General features: G+C 34.6%; 2 protein-coding genes across 11 annotated transcripts in view; one reads left to right on the forward strand and one right to left on the reverse strand.

Annotated features, from left to right (window-relative positions):
* The window catches only part of FAM237B (family with sequence similarity 237 member B), a 166,964-nt gene that overhangs the window by 79,398 nt on the left and 67,468 nt on the right, over nt 1-20,098 (reverse strand). Inside the window, exon 9 of one of the 7 annotated variants that reach the window (XR_009610374.2) lies at nt 3,783-4,104. The exons of the other annotated variants lie outside the window; for them this stretch is intronic. The gene's annotated coding sequence lies outside the window, so the exon portion shown is untranslated. Of the gene's footprint in view, nt 1-3,782; nt 4,105-20,098 lie in introns of those variants that run through there. 7 annotated transcript variants of the gene reach the window in all.
* CFAP69 (cilia and flagella associated protein 69) overlaps nt 1-20,098 on the forward strand; it is a 61,283-nt gene that overhangs the window by 10,040 nt on the left and 31,145 nt on the right. For 2 of the 4 annotated variants that reach the window (XM_060633834.3, XM_078442483.2), the window contains exons 2-11: nt 1,115-1,174; nt 3,002-3,067; nt 5,435-5,544; nt 8,181-8,257; nt 10,593-10,691; nt 14,090-14,239; nt 14,344-14,521; nt 16,582-16,705; nt 19,525-19,573; nt 19,665-19,786. In XM_060633834.3, the coding sequence (XP_060489817.2) occupies nt 1,115-1,174; nt 3,002-3,067; nt 5,435-5,544; nt 8,181-8,257; nt 10,593-10,691; nt 14,090-14,239; nt 14,344-14,521; nt 16,582-16,705; nt 19,525-19,573; nt 19,665-19,786 (1,035 nt within the window). Of the gene's footprint in view, nt 1-1,114; nt 1,175-3,001; nt 3,068-5,434; nt 5,545-8,180; nt 8,258-10,592; nt 10,692-14,089; nt 14,240-14,343; nt 14,522-16,581; nt 16,706-19,524; nt 19,574-19,664; nt 19,787-20,098 lie in introns of those variants that run through there. The other 2 variants (XM_078442484.2, XM_060633836.3) reach the window with 2 other exon arrangements.

Genomic DNA, 20,098 nt, shown 5'->3' on the forward strand with positions numbered 1-20,098 from the left:
AATTGAGTTTTATTATTCACCATAGAGTAGAGGACCATGAAGGGTGGGAGAGTAGAGGCACTGAGAACAGCAGGATACCTTCACAACTCTGTCAATAAATCAGTTGCGCTCAAGAAATATTTAAAATGGGGCGCCTGGGTGGCTCAGTCGGTTAAGCGGCCGACTTCAGCTCGGGTCACGATCTCGCAGTCCGTGAGTTCGAGCCCCGCGTCGGGCTCTGTGCTGACAGCTCAGAGCCTGGAGCCTGTTTCAGATTCTGTGTCTCCCTCTCTCTGACCCTCCCCCGTTCATGCTCTGTCTCTCTCTGTCTCAAAAATAAATAAACGTTAAAAAAAAAAGAAATATTTAAAATGTAAAATCTATAGAACTTGGACATTCTGTTTTCTAATGTTGATGACTGTAAGAATGCTGATACCAACTGAGAAAGGGGATACCTAGTTCAGGAAGATGATCTCCTACCTGTAGTTTAGAAGCGAGTCTTATGTATATCTGCATAGACAAACTCAACGTATTGTGCATGTGTGGGATGTGGAATATATATGTACCAGATCATTTCATTTTCCAAAGCATGCAAGTGCGATTATTACAGGTGTTTTGAAATTTAAAGACCATAAGATTATAAGATAATACTAGAATTCAAGAGGCATTTTTATTATTTTTTTCAACTCCAAAATTTATTTACTCCTATAAGGTCTCATCTGCTTTTCATTCTCCCCTCCATATCTTTTATAGAAATTGAAGTATAGTTGACATGTAATGTTGCATTAGTTTCAGGTGTACAACATAGTCATTCCACAAGTGTATAGTTAATGCTATGCTCATCACAAGTGTAGCTATTGTCTGTCACCATGCAATACTGTTAGAATACCATTCACTCTATTTCTTATGCTGTATGTACTTTTCATCCCTGTAACTTATTCCATAGCTGGAGGTCTCTATCTCTAACTCCCCTTCACCCATTTTGCCCATCCCTCCATTATCCCTTTCTCCTCACTATCTTTTTGTCATAAGATACTTTTAAGTTGCTGAGGGATAATATCATAGGAAAATAGTGTGCTTGATGTGATTTCTTGACTCTCATGACACAGAATTGTAAGAGTTGTATGTTTTTTAGGGTGCTTTCAAGACCATGGACCTAAATCGCATCATCAAACTCCTTGAAGAAACTGATAAAGTAAGCTTTGAGAGAAAATTTCTGTACTGTATCACTTATAAACTATGATTTCCCTGAAAGGTAACATGTATTCCCCCCAAATAAGTCTTGTTTATTCCTTTTTGTTGAAAACATTTCAAATAGGAACATTTCTCATATTCAAGGACTGTTTGAATTTAGCATGAATGTGTTTTACCTGGTATGGAGGCTGGAGGAGGAGATTTCATTTGGTTTTGTGGGATGGACAAATCCATGGTAGATATAAACAGAAGGTATCAAGAGTACAGGAAGACTCCTCCAGCCTCTATTAATTGCTTGTTACCAAAAAGGATGTGGGGAACAAGAGTAGAAAAAGTGATTCATGATGTACTACTTAAAATTTCCTGACATGAAATCTGGATATATACACACTCAGACATATTCATAAGTTAATCTACTTTGAGAGGGATCTTATACAGAATGGAATGGAAATAAAATTATTTCAGATCTGAGCCTCAAAGTGGAGAGTGTAGGCATTGGGAGGAAGGATAATAAATGCATTTTATGCATGCTCACACACCACACTCTCCTGACATTACCTAAGAATCGCTTGCATGCCTAAAAGCCAGCACACACTATAACATGACTACAGGATGAAGATTTCATGCTTTTAATATGTGGAAAATGGGTTGATCATGGTAGAGCCAATCAAAAAAAGTGTCTAGTGATTAGTAGGCCAAAAATTTAGTTACTGTGTTAGCATTTTTTAGTCTCACATTTTCACATAGAGAAAAAGCACAATAATAATAATGGCCCTTATAAGAATAATTTATCTCTTGCTGGCTGTGTTTGTTGTGAAAGTTATTTTTAATTTTGAATGTGCCTTCATTAAAAAAAAGAAAACCCGACTACATAAAGTTCCAACTAGTTTTTAAATAAAGGCAGACCAAAAAAAAAAAAAAATGTATAGAAAATGCCACAGCTTCTTATGAACAATTTAAGTAAGAACTTTAAAAGGACAGTGTGATTCAGTTATGAAAACAAACATATCACTGTATTGAGTTTTGTTTTTGTTTCTTTGTTTTGTTTTGTTTTTTGAGTTTTGTTTTAATTTGCTGAAGATGTTTGAGCCATTACACTGGGCTTGGTTTAGAAGTTAAAAATACAATTTCTACAGTCAGATAGCCAACTTTGACTCCTAACACCTCCAGTTACTAGCTAGGTGATTTTGGACAAATTAGCGTTTCCACTTGAGTTTCCTATTCTGGAAAATAGAGATAGTAATGGTACCTTCCTAATAGGGTTATTTTAAAAATTAATTAAATGACATGCATCAATAGAGCATAATGGTGCATGGCATAGAAAAATGCTCAGTGAATTCAAGTATTGTTAATATTATTAATGGAAACAAATGCTGCTTTTATATTAATCTAGTTTTGATTCTCAATTTCCTAATCAAATTAAAAAAAATATTTTTAACGTTTATTCATTTTTGAGAGAAAGTGCGAACAGGGGAGGGACAGAGAGAGAGGGAAATATGGAATCTGAAGCAGGCTCCAGGCTCTGAGCTGTCAGCCCAGAGCCCAGCCCAACACAGGGCTCAGATCCACGAACTGTGAGATCATGACCTGAGCTGAAGTCAGACACTTAACCGACTGAGCCACCCAGGTGCCCCTTCCTAATCAAATTTAAATGATATATTTATTTTTACCTTCACTGTTTGAGGAAGTATTTTATAATGCTTGCATTATAATATAGTAATTTAATAATTAACAGTTTCAATTTACTTTCTTTTTATATTCAGGAAAATTTTTAATATCTCAACATATTTAACAGTACAAAAGAACTAAAATAGATAACTTGTTTTAGGATGATTTAGAAGAAGAACAACTTAAATCTGTCAAGAAACTGGTTCAGTGTTATCAGAATGGACTTGTATCCTTTACATATATCTATATCTGTATCTAGATCTTTACGTGTTTGTTTCATTTATCCTGAAATGGGAGAATTTTTATTAGAAAATGTATTCATTTCCTCTTGCTGCTATAACAAATTACCCCAAACTTAGTGTCACCAAACATCCTAAAGCTTTTTCTTACAGTTCTTGAGGTCACAAGTCCAAAATCAGCCTCACTGGGCTGACGTCAGGTGTTGGCAGGGCTGGTTCCTTCTGAAGGCTCTAGATGTGAATCCCTGTCTTTGCTTTTCCCAGCTTTTAAGGTGGCCGGCATTCCTTGGCTCATGGCCCCTTCCTCAGAGTAGCACCACTCTCATCTCTGCTTCTGTGGTCACATCTTTTGTGATCCTCTCCTGCCTCTCTCTTTCCCATGTAGAACCCCTGTGATTACTTTGGGCCTACCTGGATAATCTTGGATAACAGTCCCATCTCAAGGCTTTTAACGTAATCACATCTGAAAAGTCCCTTTGCCATGTAAGGTAACATTTGCAAGTTCTAGGAATTAAGGTATGGACAACTTTGGGCAATCCATTATCCTGTCTACCACAGAAAATATCTAACATTTTGTATTTTTCACAGAATTATATGTTTTGTTTACCAGGGAATATAAAATTGAAGAAACACTATAATGCGATTAACTCTGCACAGATAGTGGCAATTTTTAAAAAGTATATTTATTTATTTTGAGAGAGAAGGAGCACAAGCAGGGGAGAGAGGCAGTGAGAGAGGGAGAGAGAGAAAATCCCAAGTAGGCTCTGTGCTCCACACTGAGCCCAATGCAGGGCTTGATCTCACAACTGTGAGATTATGACCTGTGCCAAAAGAGTCACTTTACAGGTGCCCCAGTGGATGTAGTTAGGAGGGTCAAGTCAAAGTCTTATTTTTACCAACTTACCTGATTATTTGTACTGTTGATAAATGTATTAACTTCTCCACCTCTTAAGAAAATCGGGATAACAGCACCTCATCATGTTGTTAGGAAGGCTAGATAATGTACATGCAGGTGGTTGATAACCTGCAAAACATTGTATAAATATATTATTCCCACTGTATATACCACCCTGATCAGAATATGTGGAAACCAGTGCAGCTCAAAACTGTGTTTAAGAACCAGTTTATTGTTGGGTTGTTGTTGTTGTTGTTGTTGTTACTGTTTTAACCTTTGCATATATTAGCTATTATAAAAGGCAATGCAATTGTCACAGGAAACTCTCACTCCCTGTAGTCATCTTACCAGATTGGTAACAGAGAGTTCCAGAACTGGCTGTTATGCACCAGGTGGGGTTTTGTTTGTTTGTTTGTTTGTTTGTTTTTAATGTTCATCTATTTTTGAAAGGGAGAGAGTGGGAGCAGAGCCAGGTAGGGGTAAAGAAAGAGGACAGAGGATCCAAAGCAAGCTTTGTGCTGACAGCAGAGAGCCTGATGTGGGGCTCAAACCCACCAACCATGAGGTCATGACCCGAACCAAAGTTGGATGCTTAACTGACTGAGCCACCCAGGCACCCACCAATTGGGGTTTTTAAATAGATAAAAGGTGCTGTTACCTCAAGATTTAGAGAAGATAAATTTTGCTTTTAGACTAATATAAAAGCAAAATTTTTATTTCATTAGTTTTTTCTTAATGTTTATTCATTTTTGAGAGAGAGACAGAATGAGTGGGCAAGGGGCAGACAGAGAGGGAGACACAGAACTTGAAGCAGGCTCCAGGCTCCCCACTGTCAGCACAGAGCCCCATGCAGGGATCGAACTCACTAACCATGGGATCATGACCTGAGCTGAAGCTGGATGCTTAACTGACTGAGCCACCCAGGTGCCTCTCATTTCATGAGTTTTAAATGAAATAAAATCTCAGCCAATTTACAACATAAAAATAAGAACATGCATCTGAATAATGTTAATAAAATAAATAAGGTAGGTTTGGGTTGCTTATTCTGGAGCAGTGTATGTTTTGTGTGTGGGTGGGGGAAAAACAAAGTATAAAATTGAGCTATTGTTTTTTTCTATGTGTTATTTCTTATTGCCAATAGTAAGTTATTGATCAGCTGAATCCATGGTGTAGTAGTTGGTAATCAAATTCTAAAGGTGTGGTAAGGGAAAATGATATTTTGAATAAGCGATTACTGAGACAAAAATTAAATAATATGCCTAAAAAATATATGGTTCCAAGTTTTCCTCTTTAGACTTCAAAATTAGTATAATTAAAAGTGTCAAAAAATAAAAAATAAAAGTGTCAACCACATTTAACAAAATAGATGGAATTCTATAGACTTTCTTGAGAGAAGTGCTATAGAGTATGTTAATAAAAATATTAATCTTAATTTTATTTCTTAACTAAAATATTAAAGCCCCTAAGGGATTTAGCACAAATATTTAAAATTCTGAATCTGTGTGCAGAAAAAATTGAAAACCAGCCCCACTTTATAGAATCTGCATTTAATATCCTAAAATTATGTGGGTAAGTTTTTTTCTTTAACTTTATTTTACATTAGCATGTAGCATATTATTTTATTTTATATTACAAAGATATGCATCATGGTATAGTATGTGATAAAGAACTCAAAACTTCACTGGATCACTTGATTCCAGTTGATATTTCAGAGGTGGTCAATTTTATTGTAATGGGAGATTCTAGCCACAAGAGATTAAACTATAATAAAATTTTTTCTCACAATAAGTTGCTCTCAAGTGAATGATAAATGTGAGATGAAAGCAAGAAATTATGATTTTTTTAGAGAATTTTTGAGAAAATTTATGAACAATACTAAATAGTTTGCCTAGTATTTTTTTCTCTGTTTAGAAAATTTGGCTCTCAAAGATATATTAACTTCTGAGTCATGTTTTATTGATTTTTCAAATTCCAATGAAGAATAAAATGTCACCAGTTATTTTTCTATGTATATTTTAAATGTAAATTAGAGGTCAGCATTATAAAATTAATATATTCTATCCTCCATACTATTGTTTCTTCACCCATTTGGGGCAACTAGGAATATCTTCTGCTTCCTTGCTGCCACATAGTAGCTAATCAAGACATCCATTTTTAGGTTTCAATATAATATAGTAGAGGAGATTTCTCAAAGTAGCAATAAACCTTTCTGATAATTTAACCTTCTAAATCTTTCTAACAATTCAACTTTTTAAATAGCATGTTTCTTTTAACACACAAATAACACTAGTAGGAGCATATATATATGGTAGTTTTAACTCTCACTTTTAGGTTTAGTAGCAATAATATTTTAAAATGTTATAACTATCTACATTTAATTTCTTTGATATCTGAATAAAATAACCAAAAATCATTTATTGAATACCTTTACCATACCTTACTTTTTAATACAGACCATGAAAAAAAAAAGAAGTAAATTATTACTCTGGTGCTTTTAAAGAACTTTTTTTTTTTTAATATGAAATTTATTGTCAAATTGGTTTCCATACAACACCCAGTGCTCATCTCAACAGGTGCCCTCCTCAATGCCCATCACCCACTTTCCCTTCCCTCCCACCCCCCATCAACCCTCAGTTTATTCTCAGTTGTTAAGAGTCTCTTATGGTTTGGCTCCCTCCCTCTCTCTCTTTTTTTTAATGTACTAATTGCAAATTATGATATTGATGTGGATTATATTGTTATCATTTCAAATTCTGAGGCTCTGCAAGTCCTAGAATACCAGGTTTATAAGCATTACTTTCAACAGCAATGCTCTTATGGAGCTTGACCAAGAACTGGTTCTGTGTGAAAGCTGCAACTGAATATTTCCTTACATAATATGACAGACTTGAATTGCACTCTTCACTTTCCCTCATATTTCATAATTATTCAAATTATTTAATAGTTTTCTTTCATAATTTCTGCTTTCATCCTGCATTTCTCCATACCTCACCCTCACATGATTGATTCTTTCCTCAAGACATTTTTGGGAGATAAAAACATTGAAAATAAAAAATAAAACCTAGCCTTTCTGTTTTTGGTGCCTATGTTTTTCTCACTACATCAGAGATATAATGCATATTATTTTCATAACCTTTTGGGGGGAACTTTTCTAGCTTTATCTTTTAGGTTGTTTTCTTTGGTAGAAAAGTTTGAGGACAAAAAGTAATTTTAGAGTTCTTCACTTTAGAGATTCAACAACGAGCTGGATAACAAGTAATAAGTTATTGGTTTCAAATGAAAAGTTCTAACAAACACTAAAAATGAATCTCTGTGGCATTTATAAAATTGTGCTTTTCAAAGATTTCCCTTGAAATACCTTTAAATTTTTCTTGACAAGCATGAATTAAAAGTCCTATAGAGAGGATATATTATACTTTATATAGTACAGGAGATTCAAATTTTGAACTCATGAAATGCCAAAATAGTTAATATTTTGTATTTAAGAAATAACTTTTATCTCTCCTTTCACATTTAGACTAATGACTTAGGTTTGAATGCCCTGCTTTTTATGATTTTTAAATAAACTATTTTCAAATAGCTTTGCTATAGTAGCTGTGAAATAGAAGTCTAATATAATTAATATTTGTTAACTTGGATTCTTTAGAGTCTTAAAAAGTGTATTTGTTATTTTGTGGATGGTAACAAGGATCCAGTTAATCCAGTTAATAAGGAAAATCCAGTTAATAAGGAAAAGGTCACTAACCTTTGAGAACAAATAGACCATTCATCTATCAGATTTTCAGAACTTTAAAAGCCCCTGAGCAGAGCAGTTTTCAAGTTCTAGGTAAGCCGAGGTCTGTGATTTGTATCTGATTATTCAGTGTCTTCCTAATTTTGATAGAGGTATACGTGTAATCCATTATTACTTTGCCTTCAGAGAGAAAAGAGGATTCTTAAGGTTTTTATTTATACAGTGTTGCAAGATGGCTTTCTTAACCTTTGCCTTTTATGTCCATCTCTCTTTATTTTTATAAACCTATTTTCCTTTTGGTCACTTAGTTAGAAACAAAAATTTTTTTGATAGTTGCCAATTCTCCCAGGGCTACAGAATAGGATATTATTTTCATTGTTTCCTTTAGAAAGGAAAATTTCTCATACTTTACAAATGGCTCAATTACAGACTTTATTAAACATAATTCATTTGTTCTTCATTCTTATTGAAGCTTGCCATTTTTGAAAAAGAAAGTATCGGATGAAATAACATATGCTGAAGATACTGCTAATTCAATCGCTCTTCTGGGTAAGTTAAGATTTGCTTAAGGTAGAGGGGTGTAACATATGACAGGCCCTACTGTCAAGAAAAAAGTGTCTTATATACTAAGTCTTAGAGTCCCTCAAATGTAGGTTCTTTTCTTGTTTTTGGTTGGGAATTAATCATAGCGTGCTTGATGATAATTTTTGTTATCATTATCCACTTAGGCATTTTATAATACCAACAAGATTCTGTGTTCCTTAATTTAAGGACTGGCAGATGTTTATTTGTCTTGATGTTATTTAGTTTGTTGAAATATTTAACTTTTTTTGTAAATCAGACATGTGTTCCTCTCAGTAATCACAAAAATGTTTTCAATGTTAAACTCTCATAATTGCTAGTCTAATTGATTGCTAGAATCATTGGGATCCAAATTGTTCATTAAATAATCTAAAATTTTATATAAAATCATAAAATGGTGAGACATCCTTTTATATCTAAATAAGTTTCATTAGTCTTCTATGGTAGATTCTGGGAGAAATTATTATGGGCTAGAATGGAGTAAGGGTGTCGAGGAAATTAGAATAAATGTGGGGAGTTAGATAAGATGACCTTAAGGAGCAGGCAGGTTGGAAACTAATAGGAAACTTGAACTCTGTGAATCTCTACCATCAGTGGAAATTTACAATGGGAAGCCAACCCAAAGGAGGACATGATAACATTAATACATAAAATATGTAGGTTTGGGGGCACCTGGGTGACTCAGTCAGTTAAGCATCTGACTCGTGATTTCAGATCAGGTCATGATCTCATGGTTTGTGGGACTGGGCCCAAGCACAGAGCCTGCTTGGGATACTCTCTTTCCCTATCTCTTTGCCCCTTTCCCTTTCTCTCTCTTTCTCAAAATAAATAAATAAACATTAAAAAAAAAAGATGCATGTTTGGATGATAACATTAAAAAATGCCTCTATTGCCCTTATTGTTTTTAAATGTTGCCTCCATAAGAGTGTTGGCAGGCATTTGTATGATAAATACATGTCTCTTTATTACTGTGTCAGTCTGGTCTTTGCTGAATAACTGCTTGCCTGCCTATAGAAGAGTGAAGGAAGTATGAACTCTTTGCTTAAAATGAGCTCCCTTCACTGATTATTGACTGCAAATACTACTGTCCTGTCCCTTATTTTTTAATTGCTGAAAAGATGAGTTTTAAGCTAAAATAATTATATAGAGTATAAGGGATTGAACAAATGTTCATTTTTACTAATAACTTCCAGCTTCTTCCTAGTAGTAAATCATATTACTTTTTTCTTCTAAGTGATAATTATTTCTGATTCAAGAGCAGGATTTTGGAAACGTATGAGGGAAAATGTTGGTACTCTGTCCTGAGATAAAACAGGAAACCGTGAGAAATGATCTAAACTTACAAGAACTAAAAGGGTGGGGAGCAGATGAGAAACCTTAGAATTTCCCGTAAACTTGTTTAGTTTTGTTGGAAAAGTTTAGTTGTTTCTGTTGACTAAGTTTTTCCAAAATGTAATGATTTTTCAACATAAAAGGAAGTGTTCAAAAAATTAAGGGAATCATCTGGAAATTGTCTTCTTTTCTTCTTCTTCTTCTTCTTTTTTTTATTTTAGTGGTATTTTTTGCAGATAGATACTCCTAAAGCAAGTGTGAAGCTTTCCTATGTGCTTTCTCCTTTGGTCCATTTGTGTCCCTACTCACTGACCACTCCCAGAGGTGAACATTGTGCAAATCCTAATGCAAATCACAGATTTTCCAGGAACACCTCATTATCTGTTTCCCTCACAGATTCCACCAAGATCTGGTTCAGCCCTGAAGTTGATTCTCCCAACTCCAGTCTCCAGTTGGGACACACACACGAACACATGTGCATATGTGTGTGTGTGTGTGTGTGTGTGTATAACCTATATCTTGCCAAAATAATAATAGTAACTTATTATATGCCAGACTCTATTCTCATCTTTTTCTCATATTAACTCATTTAATCCCCACAGCAATCTTTAAAGTGGAAACTGTTGTTATACAAATTTTATAGATGAGAAAACATACAAGTTTACATAGGTAGTAAACGGCAGAGCCAGTATTTAATCTTAAAACCATCTGGTTCCAGCATTTATGCTATTAATCACCATTCCTTTCTCCTTGGGAAGAAGAGGTTGAGTTGATTGAGGGGCCAAATGTTATAAGGATAGACCCAAGGTATTTCAGGTATGGATGTTGTGTATGTGTGTGCATGTATAAAATACATGATCCAGCTTGAATTTCCAGTGAGGATATTTTTAATCATATTACTCACACATTTAAATTTGCAAATAAACTTATGACAGTGTTATTAAATAGCATTCATTTATCTTTCTGGCAGGTGAATTAATGAAAATACCAAATTCTGAATTGAGGATACAAATTTGTAAGTGTATTGTTGACTTCTATCATGCAGAACCACCAAAGAAGCATATTACAGGTGAAGTTTTCAATGGTCTTTTAGTAACAACTTACGTCTACAAAACATTCTTCTGTCTCTTTGAACCTACAAAGACATGGTGGGATTGATGCAAGCTAGTGGGATCCAAGGACCCAGAGGTATTCCCACAGGACTCAAACACAAGCTGAGAGGTAGTAAGAGCAGAGTTTATTGAAGACATAGAGTGTAAATATGGATAGAGCATCTGGGAGACTCATAAAGGAAAGAAGAATGAGTCTTGTCTTTGCTTGGGGCCTGTGGTTTTTATTGAGGATTGTGGTCCTGTGCACATCTCCATAAGTCACTTACGCCCTAGAGCCAGGGGTCTTGATGAGTCAGTGGTTCTTGGAAAACCTCACCCAATTACTCTTAAGATATTGTCTGTTGTTCTGGAAGACTCCAAAGAAATCATTAAATCCATGACCTTTATAAGAAGGATATATATGTATGTATGTATGTATGTGTATATGTATATAGATATAGATAGATAGATACACACACACATGTATATATATATACATATATATGTAATTATTTGCATGATATTTTTATTCTAATACTAAATATTTAGGATACAGTTTTAAAAGTAATGCCTAAATTAGTTTAATTGTAATTATTATTATTAATGTTATTTAATACTGTTAATGATATTATTTATTGTTTTTCTAACCCTTCTATAATTATTCACAATATCTTTTCCACCCAATTAGATGTTAAATTCTAAATGCTAATAACATTCTCACTCATCTTTGGGAAGAAAGTTCTGTATATTATAGCTAAGGGATCTTAATATATAATGGTAAAATGAGTCACACTGAAATGGGTGGTATCAAGCCAGGGGGCACTTGCATTGTGGATGATATTATTTAGGACATAGTTCCTACCTTCATAGTTTCTATAATTTATAATCAGTATAGGAAGGGAGAGAAGACATAAATAATTTAAGTGATATGTTTCTTAAGAGATGAGGAAATAAGCTATGGTAGTAAAGAAAGATTACTTATGACTAAGGAAAATGGAAAGACCTCTGAAGCACAGAGTAAGGAGATTATTAAATGTCACATTTGAATTATTGGTGATATAGACAGGTAGAAGTGTTTGGTAGATAGTAGACAGTGGATACTTAGAATAGACCAGAAATACAGGTTTGGAATTTATACAAATAGAGATGAAAGTTGAAGCTATCAGGATAGTTCAGTTTGCCTGGAGATAGAGCATATGAATAGCCAAGGAGCAAGAATGGCAGCATGGACAGTGCCCATATTGACATGTGGAAAAAAATGACCCAAAGAAATCAGCAGTGAAAGGCTCAATGAGGAGAAAGAAAACCTCAGGACTGTTATGTCTTAGGCGCCAATGAATGAAAAATTTGATGAAGGAAGAAGTGGTTTTAGCATCAAATACTGTAGTAAAGGCTTCGGCGATTGATGAATGAAAAGGCCAAATTAATATGGTACCTGAAAAGTTGTAGCTAGCCTTTGGTGGATGTATTGCCATGAGGTGGTCAGGGCAGGTACAGGATTGTCAGAAGAGAGGCAGGGGGAGTAAGGGAGTAGAGGCAGTGAATGCTTACTTAAATTGTGAGATCAGGTGGTGAAGAAAAAAGAAGAAGATGGAGAAGAGCTGAGCTGGTAGGAAGATCAAAGAGGGATATTTGGGTTTTACTGTTTTTTATTTGTTTATAGGAGAGGGGAAAATGAGGTTTGTAGACAGAACAAGAAGCTAGTAACTCAAAAATGGGAGGGTGAAAGTCCCAAAGAAAGCATGAAGAGGATGGAATTAAGAGCACAGGGATAGGGTTAACCTTGGCAAGAGACAGGCACCCTTTAATATGGAAAGAAAGGGTGACAAATGATGTCTAAGATAAAACAGAGTAGTTAAAGTGTGGTGAGGCTGACCTTAATTTAATCAGGCTCCAAAATTTAGGAGCCCTAGGCAATGCTCTTACTGTCACACAGTTGGTTTTTAGTGGTAGGCATGGCTGGACATCTGGAACCACAGAGAAAACTCCTCAGTAGAACAATTTAAGAGACAGCCCTGGAGACAGGAATCCAGTCCATGAGCCTTAATATTACTATATGCTTCCATAGAACTAGAACTCAATAGAAAAAGATATAGGGAGTTTGAAAGTACATTTTGGTCCATCCATATGATAGATTAGTATGGAATTAAAAATCATGATTTGGGAAAATATTTTACAGAATGGGGAGAATCTTAAAAAATGTTTAGTGGCTGCAATCGAATATAAAATTCCACATATAAGTATATTGTTAAAATTATATGCGTACATTAAAAATATTAGCAAGAAATATACCAAAATCTTAATGTTGCTATCTCTTGATAGTGAAATTACAGGCAATTTTTGCTTTCCTCTCCATACTCTTTTTTTTTTTCTTCTCCATACTTTTTAAATTCCTAAAGTAAGTAACTAGGGTATACCATAGAGAACCCATCCCAGAAATGAACAGGGCCTTGTCCATTGCCAAAGATGAGATTCAGAAAGATAACACAAACTGACAGACCTCTCAGAACTATGGCAAAGTCAAAGAACTTCATTGGTTTCAAAAGTGAAGAAGTCAGGGAGCTAGATAATTCACAGCACCAAGAGAGGAAATAGCTGCATCAAGTGAGCAAGTACCCTCTAATGTTTATTTAATGTTTCTCATTGAATGTAGTCAGGCAGGCACCTGTGCAATTATGTCAAAAGAGGAGGTAATGTTTCTCATAGGAACTAAGGCAGAAGGAAATTCTTATGCGTTGCCAAGAATCACACTTCCCTAAAATACCATTCTATTCACTAGCATTTATCAAAACAGCATTATATTTTCACTTATGTCATTGTCATGTCACATCATCATTTTTCCTTGAAAGCAACTGAAGTAATGCATTGACTTAAATAGTGAAAACATTTAGTATTTGTAATCATACCACTTTTCTTTATGGGGAGGCATATCTATGGACAAATAAGAAATATTTTGCTCTTTTTTAGAATTCAAGATGTGCCCCCTCGGATCTGCAGTCCTATTTCAAATTTTACACCAGGGACCAGCAAACTATGGACCCCAAAGCTAAAATCAGCCCACTGTAAATAAAGGTTTATTGGAACACAGCTACATCCATTTATTTTCTGCATTACTTATGCTTGTTTTTTGTGCTATGGTAGCAGAGTTGAGTATTTGAGACAGAAACCTTATAACTTGCAAAACCTAAAATACTTATTACTTGGCCTTTTACAGAAAAAGTTTTCCTGTCCTTGTGCTATACCATTTTAAAATGCCATACACTTTTTAAGTTGTTATTGCTGTTGTTTATAATAATAAATTACTCATTCCTTTGTCTGAACATAGATGATTACTATGTGAAATAACTGTACATATTTTTTAACTAATTGTTTTTAGGTTACCAGCAAGCAAGTTCATCATACAAGATTAAGATGGCTGAAGTTGGAGGATTGGCAAAAAAAATGGTCCAGTCATTGGCCTTACTTGAAAATCAACTTGTTGAGAAGCTTTGGGTACTTAAAGCTCTGCAACATCTTTCAACTTCTGGTTTGTATATTATTAAATTTAAATACTTCATTCTCAACTATTTTTGTTTTTATTTAATAATGCCAAAACTATACAACATAAATAACTTTTAAATTTATTTTAAGAAGTTAATTGTACTTTAATGATGAAAGCCCAAGCAGCCAGTGGAATCTGTGCCCACCTCAATGACCCAGATCCCTCTGGACAGCTTCTGTTTCGTTCATCAGAAATACTTTGGAACTTATTGGAAAAATCTTCAAAGGAAGAAATCATACAACAGCTTAGTAACTTGGAATGTTTGCTGTAAGTATGTAGTTAGATAGGAATGCTTTTTAACCTTAAAATGATAGCCAGTGACATCACTAACATCCTTGTTTGAATATGTATTTAATTAGGCTTTTGAGTCATGTAATGGCTATGTTTCAGGACATCACTTTTATGCTGTGGTATAAATGCATCTGCACATCAAGCCATTTTTTTTCTATTTGGAAAGCTTTTAAAGTAGATTAATTAAAACTAAGTTATGTCTCTGAATAAGTATAAAGTAAAATTAGACATTTAAAAGAACTACTTCATTTGTTCATTCACTAAACTTATTTTTGAGTACTTACTGTCTTCCAGATGTTGCAATAAGCATTAACAAGAAATATAAGTGAGCCTTTAAGTTACTTATTCATTTATTCATCAAGTAATTGTCTTCTCTGTGCCAACTTCACTACTAGGCCATAGAAATACAAATGAAAGCAATGCAGACATGGTCTCTGCTTTCATGGAATTTGCATGATGTTAGGAGATGGACAAGTCAATAGCAACTAAATGTTATGAAAGACATTATCACAAGGTGCTACATGTTCTTTAGAAAAGAGTGAATCAGCACACCCAGACCAACAGATTTAAACCATTTAGGATATTTATGGGCTTATGTAACTACAAAGTCAAGGATAAAACTTGTTTCGTGGGCAGTTGTAGTCAAGGCTCAGCAAATAAAAGGAGTTGGGCCCTCGTCATCCCTTTGCAGTCTTCCAGTGTGTTGTCTTTATTCCCAAGATCCACATGGTGAGACCTAGGAAGTGTACGTTCATATCGTCACAACCCCAAATGAAGCAGAAAAGACTTGCTATTCTGAAAGTCCAAAGAAAATATTTCGAATTGAGTCCCTGTAGGCCCTGCGTAGTCTGGATTGGCTATATGCCATTCCAGAATGAATTACTAGTGACAAAGAAATGTTCTGGCTAAAAGGAAGCTGAAGGCATCTTTGCAAGACCAAAAATGGGGAAAGAGTAAATGCCCAAATAAAAATAAGGGTAGTGTTATCATAAGAAGGGCAAGTGAGGGGCACCTGGCTGGGTCATTCGGTACATCATGAGACTCTTGATCTCATGGTTGTAAGTTCAAGCCCCACATTGGGTGTAGAGATTACTTTAAAAAATAAAATCTTTCAATAATAATAATAATAATGAGAAGAAGAAGGAGGAGGAGGAAGAAGAAAGGAGAACAAAAGAAAGAGAAGAAAGAGGAAAGAAAGAAGAGAAAGAAGAAGAAGGACAAGTGAGTGCTAGAAGACAAAGCAACAAATGCCCATTGTACAGGAAACCTGATGTAGATTTAGAGAGTTAATAAATACTTCCTGATGAACCTTAATTTGGTATCTGAATGATAAATGTGAATTGGCAACAGAGAAGAGTTTTGCGTCCTAGACAGGGGAACAGAAGTGAAAATAGAACCTAGCAACATTAAAAAAAAAAAAAAAAAAACTGAAAGAAATTCAATATATCGAGAGCAGAAAATAGTAGAATAGGGAGAGATGAAGCTAATTAGCAGGGACCATAACATGAAAGGCTTGATTAGCCTTGGTAAGGAGGTGTAGGACTTTTTAATATTAACGACAAAGAAAAGCCTTTAAGTAGTTTACAAAGGAAAATGATATGAATTAATCTTTATTTTAGAGCACTGTACCCACCTTGTATAGATTTGGATTGATGGATTCTTATGTGATAGAGATTTGAATCCTATGTAGAGGCAGATTTGGAAATGTAGAAAAGATTACAAATACTTTGAAATGAATAGCATAATATGAAAATGGGGGAGGTGCCTGGGTGGCTTAGTCTGTTAAGCCTCAGACTTCAGCTCAGGTCATGATCTTGGGGTTTGTAAGTTTGAGCACTGCATCAGGCTCTGTGCTAACAATGCATAGCCCACTTCGGATCCGCTGTCTTCCTCTCTCTGCCCTTCCCCTGATTGTGTTCTATCTCTCAAAAATAAATAAGCATTAAAAAATAAAAATAAAAAGGGGGCTTTTGTTGGTAGACACTTAAGTAGCATTTACAAAAATATGGTTTTAAAGATATGATTTTGCTTTCTAGGACTTTGAAGGAAGTATTTAAAAATCTGTTTATGAGAGGTTTTAGTCATTATGATCGTCAGCTTAGAAATGATATATTAGTAATCACTACAATTATAGCTCAAAATCCTGGAGCACCAATGATTGTAAGTATGAATCAAATTGCATTAATTTTAATTGTGGAAGTAGTTGGTATGGGGGGAAGGAGTCCTAAACTATGTTGTAATAGTTATGAACTTTGTTGTGATGCCCAGGTATATTGTAATGTCATTATGGTCACCAATACCCTTGCACTCTGCCAGTTCTTCTTTGCAACCTTTTGGAAACCTGAGATTCTCTTAATATTTTATAATTTACTTACATATTTACCATTTATGATACGTTACTTTGCTTTCTGATAATATGAGTTTATATCTGGCATCATTTCTCTTTCACCTAAAGAATTTACTTTGCCATTTCTTGTGATGGAGATCTGCTGGCTGCTGGCAGTAAATTCCCTTAGTTTCTTTTATCTGAGAATATCCTTAATTCAGCTTAATTATTGAGGTTTGTGTTCACAGAATATAGAATTCTTAAGTTGAACATTTTTATCTTTTAGCATCTTCTGGTTTCCATTGTTTCTGATAAGAAATATTTATTATTTCAACTTGTTTCCCCATGGACAGTGTATCACATTTCTTTCTGGCTGTTTTTCAAGATTTTCACTCTATCTTTGGTCTTCAAAAGTTTCACTATGATGTGCCAAGATGTGGTTTTCTTTGTGTTTGTTTATCCTGCTTGAGGTTCATTCATAGAGCTTCCTGAGTATTTAATTTTACTAAATTGGGAGAATTTTGGGCCATTATTCAAGTATTTTTTCAGCCCCTCTCTCTCTCCTCTTCTTCTGTAATTCAGATTACATGTATGTTTGTCATGAGGCTCTGTTCACTTTTTTCAATAATTTTTCTATTCTTCAAATTCAATAATTTGTATTGGTCTATATATGTAAATTCACTGACTTTTTTTTTTATCCTCTTCATTCTGTTATTAATTCCATCCAGTACATTTTTATTTCAGATGTTACATTTTTGGGATTTTTAAAAAAATTTTTGTTTCCTTTTTTATAGTTTATATTTCTCTGCTGAGAGTTCCTGTCTTTTGGTTTATTATGAGCATCTATACCATGGATTCTGGTGTACTCCTCTGACAAATATATACTTTTTTTGTATTAATAGGCATTTAGTTTGGCTACTCATCCCTATGGTGGATGACAGGTCAAATCTGAGTTCATTTCTTTTGGCCTCACTTGGGATGCTTGAGAATTCCCTGCCCTGGCATGATTCAGGCATTAGCCAGAGATTTGGGAGTTTATACACAGAAGTTGAGGTTCCCTTTCTGTGGCTCTCTCCTTTATGTGGGATTTCTCTCTTCACATTCCAGTAGTAGCAGTTGCCCTGAGATTACCTCTGCCCTCTGAGTCTTCAAACCACTAAGATTACAGCTTTACTCTGAGTTGTATCATCCATACAAGGTGTAGACTAGGGCCTGGCCTCAGTCTAAAAGCCATTTTTTTAAAAAAGGGAAACCCATGCAGTTTGCATTTTTTAAAAAATGGGAAATCCATTTCTTTCTTCAAAGTTCTGAGTCCCTTCCAGCGTCTGCTTGGTTTTGGTCACAAAACCATTGTTTTTATATTTTGGTCAGGGTTTATGATTGTTACCTGAAGAAAGGTTTTTTATAGGAGCTACTCTGCCATCCCAGAAGCTGAGCCTTCCCACATTTTATAATGTAAACCTCACTGAATGATTGACATCCCAGAGTAGAGATCTTTGGCAATGACATTCACATATCAGCTACACACTTTCTAAGTTGTGCTTAAAGGAAATTTGGGAGCGAAGGCCTCAGTCTCATATCAATGGTTATCAAATGATCCCAACAAAGAACAGTCATGGAATTTATAATGTGCAAATGGGGCAACAATCCTCCATAGCTTCCTACTCAAGGCTGCAATGTATGGGTAGACCTGTATGTTTCTCTGGAAGCCCCTGGTTAGTTAATAAGTTCTCATTAGCATCTTTGCAAACATCCAGGTGCATTTTATGAGTCATATAACATCTTCACATTTAAACAAACTATAGGGGGACATCTGGGTGGCTCAGTCGGTTAAGCATCCGACTTCGACTCAGGTCATGATCTCATAGCTTGTGAGTTCGAGCCCCACATCAGGCTCTGTGCTGACAGCTCAGAGCCTGGACTCCACTCCAGATTCTGTGTCTCCCTCTCTCTCTGCTCCTCCCCGGCTCGTACTCTGTCTCTTTCTCTGTCAAAAATAAACATTAAAAAAAGTTTTTTTTAAAGAAACTGTATGGATCCTAAAGCAGTACAAATGAAATGCTGCAAGCTCTAAAGCCCAGGGTTTGTCCCTGTAAACTCTCCCTAATTACAAAGTCCAATTAGGATATCTCTGTCTGTAATGAGTTACCTCATGCTGAAATGTTTGCAATTCTGTTTATTCTTCAGGGCTTTTAATGTTAACTAGGAAATGTTATGTTATCTCTTGACCAAACCTTTGACATACTGAGATTGGTTGGGGTAAAGGTGGGAAGCAGGGTTGTTTAAGAAGAAAAGCTGTCGAAAATAACATCTTTCTCCCTCATTTTGTCACTTAAGGGTATAAATAATAAATTACATGAGTAATTTATAGTCTTAATACATTTTGGGTTCTTACCAAATTTTAAATAGCATCCTATAAGATATAGAATAATCTAAAAATATTTCTTAGAACCAATAGAAGGAAGTTTAAATTAAATAAATTACAAGTTTATCTGGCTTCACATTTCTTGCTTTCATCCCTTTCTATTATGAGTAGTTTATGAAGTCAAATAAATGACAAAGGGAATCTGATAAAGATAGTTAAATATTAAGTAAATATAGACATCTGTAACTTCCATCTAATTAAATCATCCTTCTGTGTATTTATTATTAGGAATGTGGCTTTACCAGGGATTTGATACTATTTGCAACTTTTAATGAAGGTAAAAACTATAAAGCTTTCAACCTATAATTATCCTGATGAGTTTTATACATTATTTTAGCTGTTATTTTCTTTTTTTTTTCTCCTAACAGTTAAAAGTCAAAATCCTTTGGTAAAAGGTCTTAAGCTTTCTAATTCCTATGAAGATTTTGAGTTGAAGAAACTGCTATTCAATATAATTGTGATCTTATGTAAAGATTTACCTACTATACAGGTAAAAAGAAAAACAATCAAAACAAAGCTAAAATTGCCTCACTTTGTAGTGTAACTTTTTAAAACTCATGACTGCAAATCTTTTATCAACACATAGGTTTACTATAGAAAGTAACTTTTATTGGGCAGAATTTCATCTTTGCAAAATTTCTTTTGATTACCTGTTTAATAAACAGTGAATTTACCTAAATTTAAACCACATAAACCAAATAAAAGCAGGAGAACCTTACTGATTTATTTATGTATTTAGATCTCTTGAATAAGAAAAAAAATTAAAGAAAATCCATATAGGCCCATCCAGCCTAATAGTCTG

This window comes from Panthera onca, chromosome A2 (genome assembly GCF_046562875.1).
Source record: "Panthera onca isolate mPanOnc1 chromosome A2, mPanOnc1 haplotype 2, whole genome shotgun sequence".
NCBI lineage: Eukaryota > Metazoa > Chordata > Mammalia > Carnivora > Felidae > Panthera > Panthera onca.